Below are 2,219 nucleotides of genomic sequence, written 5' to 3'. Positions count from 1 at the left end.
ATAATTACTATTGACCATATTCTATAGTTTAAGTTTTTACACAATAATTTGTGCTTCAAATCTATTAAATACATTATTGGCTTTTGGTTATTATTTCTTACTGAATAAAATATAAATTGTAAATAAAAAAAAAAATAATGATAAATTTTGATTAAAATTAATAAATTAAATTACATAACAAATAGTTATAAAACATATAGTTAATGAAATTGACCTAATTTTAAATTCATTAACATTTGCAATATTATAAAATATGGATTTTTATTATTTAAGTTTAAAAACTGAAGGTATATACTTTATTTTATGTTCTAAAATCCAAAAAAGTAATAAAATACACTTGGAACTTTTAACTTTAGCATAAAATGTATTAAACTAAAAATGAATATATTTGTTTACTTTCCAAATCTAAGCTTAATTTCATAATAAAGTTTTGTTTACACTCAACAAAATTAATAAATAAAAATTAAAAATACAAAAATAAAAATTATACCTCAATAAATTTACAAATAAAAGAAAAACTATATTGAATACTAAGCGAGCAATTTCACACTTTGTTTTGTACAATTTTTTCCTAACACCTTGGTTAAAAGGTTCAATTTTTTTCTAACTCAGTGGTGGAAAGATATAATTAATAAAACAAATTATGATTCTTTTCTCATAATATTTAAATATTTCAGCAAGCGTAAGGACTTACCAATTAAGTCTTTTGCATCATGAAAATAAAACAATGACTATTAATTGTTTGATTGGTCATTGAGTTTTAAACTCTTTAGCAATGCTATAAGAAACAATTTTATTCCAATCAATTTTTGTTCTAGTGACTGGCAACTGGCGACGGAGTGCCTTAAAAGTTGTTTCTGACATAGTTTGATAATTTTCTGTAATAGCTATCTGGTACTCATTTTCCGCATCTTCTGCTATTTTCAAAACTTCTTTAACAGCTAACTCTTCAGTCTTAATTAAATAATATAATGTTAAAACGATATATTAGATATTATGGGTATAAACAATTAAATCTTACTGTTAATGCGATTGATTCCTTTATTTCTTTTGATGCTACAAGTTGAACATTACCGTTTTCATAATAATGAACATGAATTCGTAAAAATCCAAAAACATCTATATTAGTTGGTCCAACAGTAAGAGTCCACTGAGACCTCCAACGACCATTCCTTTTAATCCGATAAAAAAATATATATAAATAATTTATTGCATTAATCATATTAAATTAACAAACCAAAAATTTTTTGCTTGGAATTCATGATCCTCAATGCAAGCTGTTATAACAGTGGAAGAACCTTCTTGTTTTGCAAATACACTGCATGTACCATGTTTATAATGTAATGACGTATATGAAGTAAATTCTGTTTCAAATACTGAACGCCAAGTTTCTGTCTCTGAATCTGGCTCCCAATTCTGTAATTTAATTTTTTTATAAATATTTTCTTTAATGTTGTATAACATGTTGTTAAATATCAACACTGAATCAAGCAAATGGAAATATATATTTAATTTTATAACAATACTATAACAATGACCATAGGCGCAAATAGTGTTTGGAATTGGGGGGGGGGAGGGCTAAAAAACCTTGCTTTGATAATATTAAATAATCTTAAAACAAAATGTAGGAAATGTTTGGGGGGGCCTAAAGCCTATGACACTGAATAATCAACATTTAAGTTATTTTCTAATATTTATTTAGTTTTATCTTAAGCACTTATTGAAATTATATGTACAATCAAACAAGTTTAAAACATACAGCTCAACACACTTACCTCATAGTTTGATGGCTCTTTTCTTAAATGATCAAACTTAAATGATTGTTTAGATCTAGGATCATAAAACCTACTAGATCCTAGATCATTAAATTGAGTAATAAGCACCGGATATTCACTGTTTTCTAACTTAATAGGTAATGTTTGTTCTTTATTGTATAAAGCAAATGCCCTGAAATCAAAATAACATCAAAACATATTCATAATATAATATTATTCATAGAATCATTTTATCATAAAAAATAATTATTTGAGTACTTACCAACACGTTCCTTCTTTAAGAAGTGCATCATTATTAACTAAGCCTCGAACATCTAAAATTTAAAAAAAAAACATCAAAATAAATTATGGACAAAAATAAAATATTAACTTAAATATTTTACCATTGAATACTTCATTAAATTCGCCAGGAGGTGAATGCAGTATGAAATCCGAAACAATCTT

General features: G+C 25.1%; 1 protein-coding gene across 1 annotated transcript; it reads right to left on the bottom strand.

Moving 5' to 3' along the window:
* Nucleotides 1-195: 195 nt before the first annotated feature.
* Nucleotides 196-2,089, bottom strand: LOC100169207 (F-actin-capping protein subunit alpha; the record flags this gene model as incomplete). The annotated part of the gene is made up of 5 exons (XM_029492372.1): nt 196-954; nt 1,022-1,172; nt 1,238-1,416; nt 1,776-1,947; nt 2,038-2,089. Coding segments are annotated over 5 exons (758 nt in total), but the record flags the coding sequence as incomplete, so codon positions are not given.
* Between the last annotated feature and the right edge of the window lie 130 nt (nt 2,090-2,219).

Source organism: Acyrthosiphon pisum, unplaced genomic scaffold (assembly GCF_005508785.2).
Source record: "Acyrthosiphon pisum isolate AL4f unplaced genomic scaffold, pea_aphid_22Mar2018_4r6ur Scaffold_21376;HRSCAF=23818, whole genome shotgun sequence".
Classification (NCBI taxonomy): domain Eukaryota; kingdom Metazoa; phylum Arthropoda; class Insecta; order Hemiptera; family Aphididae; genus Acyrthosiphon; species Acyrthosiphon pisum.
Note: the sequence above shows the minus strand (reverse complement) of the source record. Positions and strands in the feature narration are given on the sequence as shown.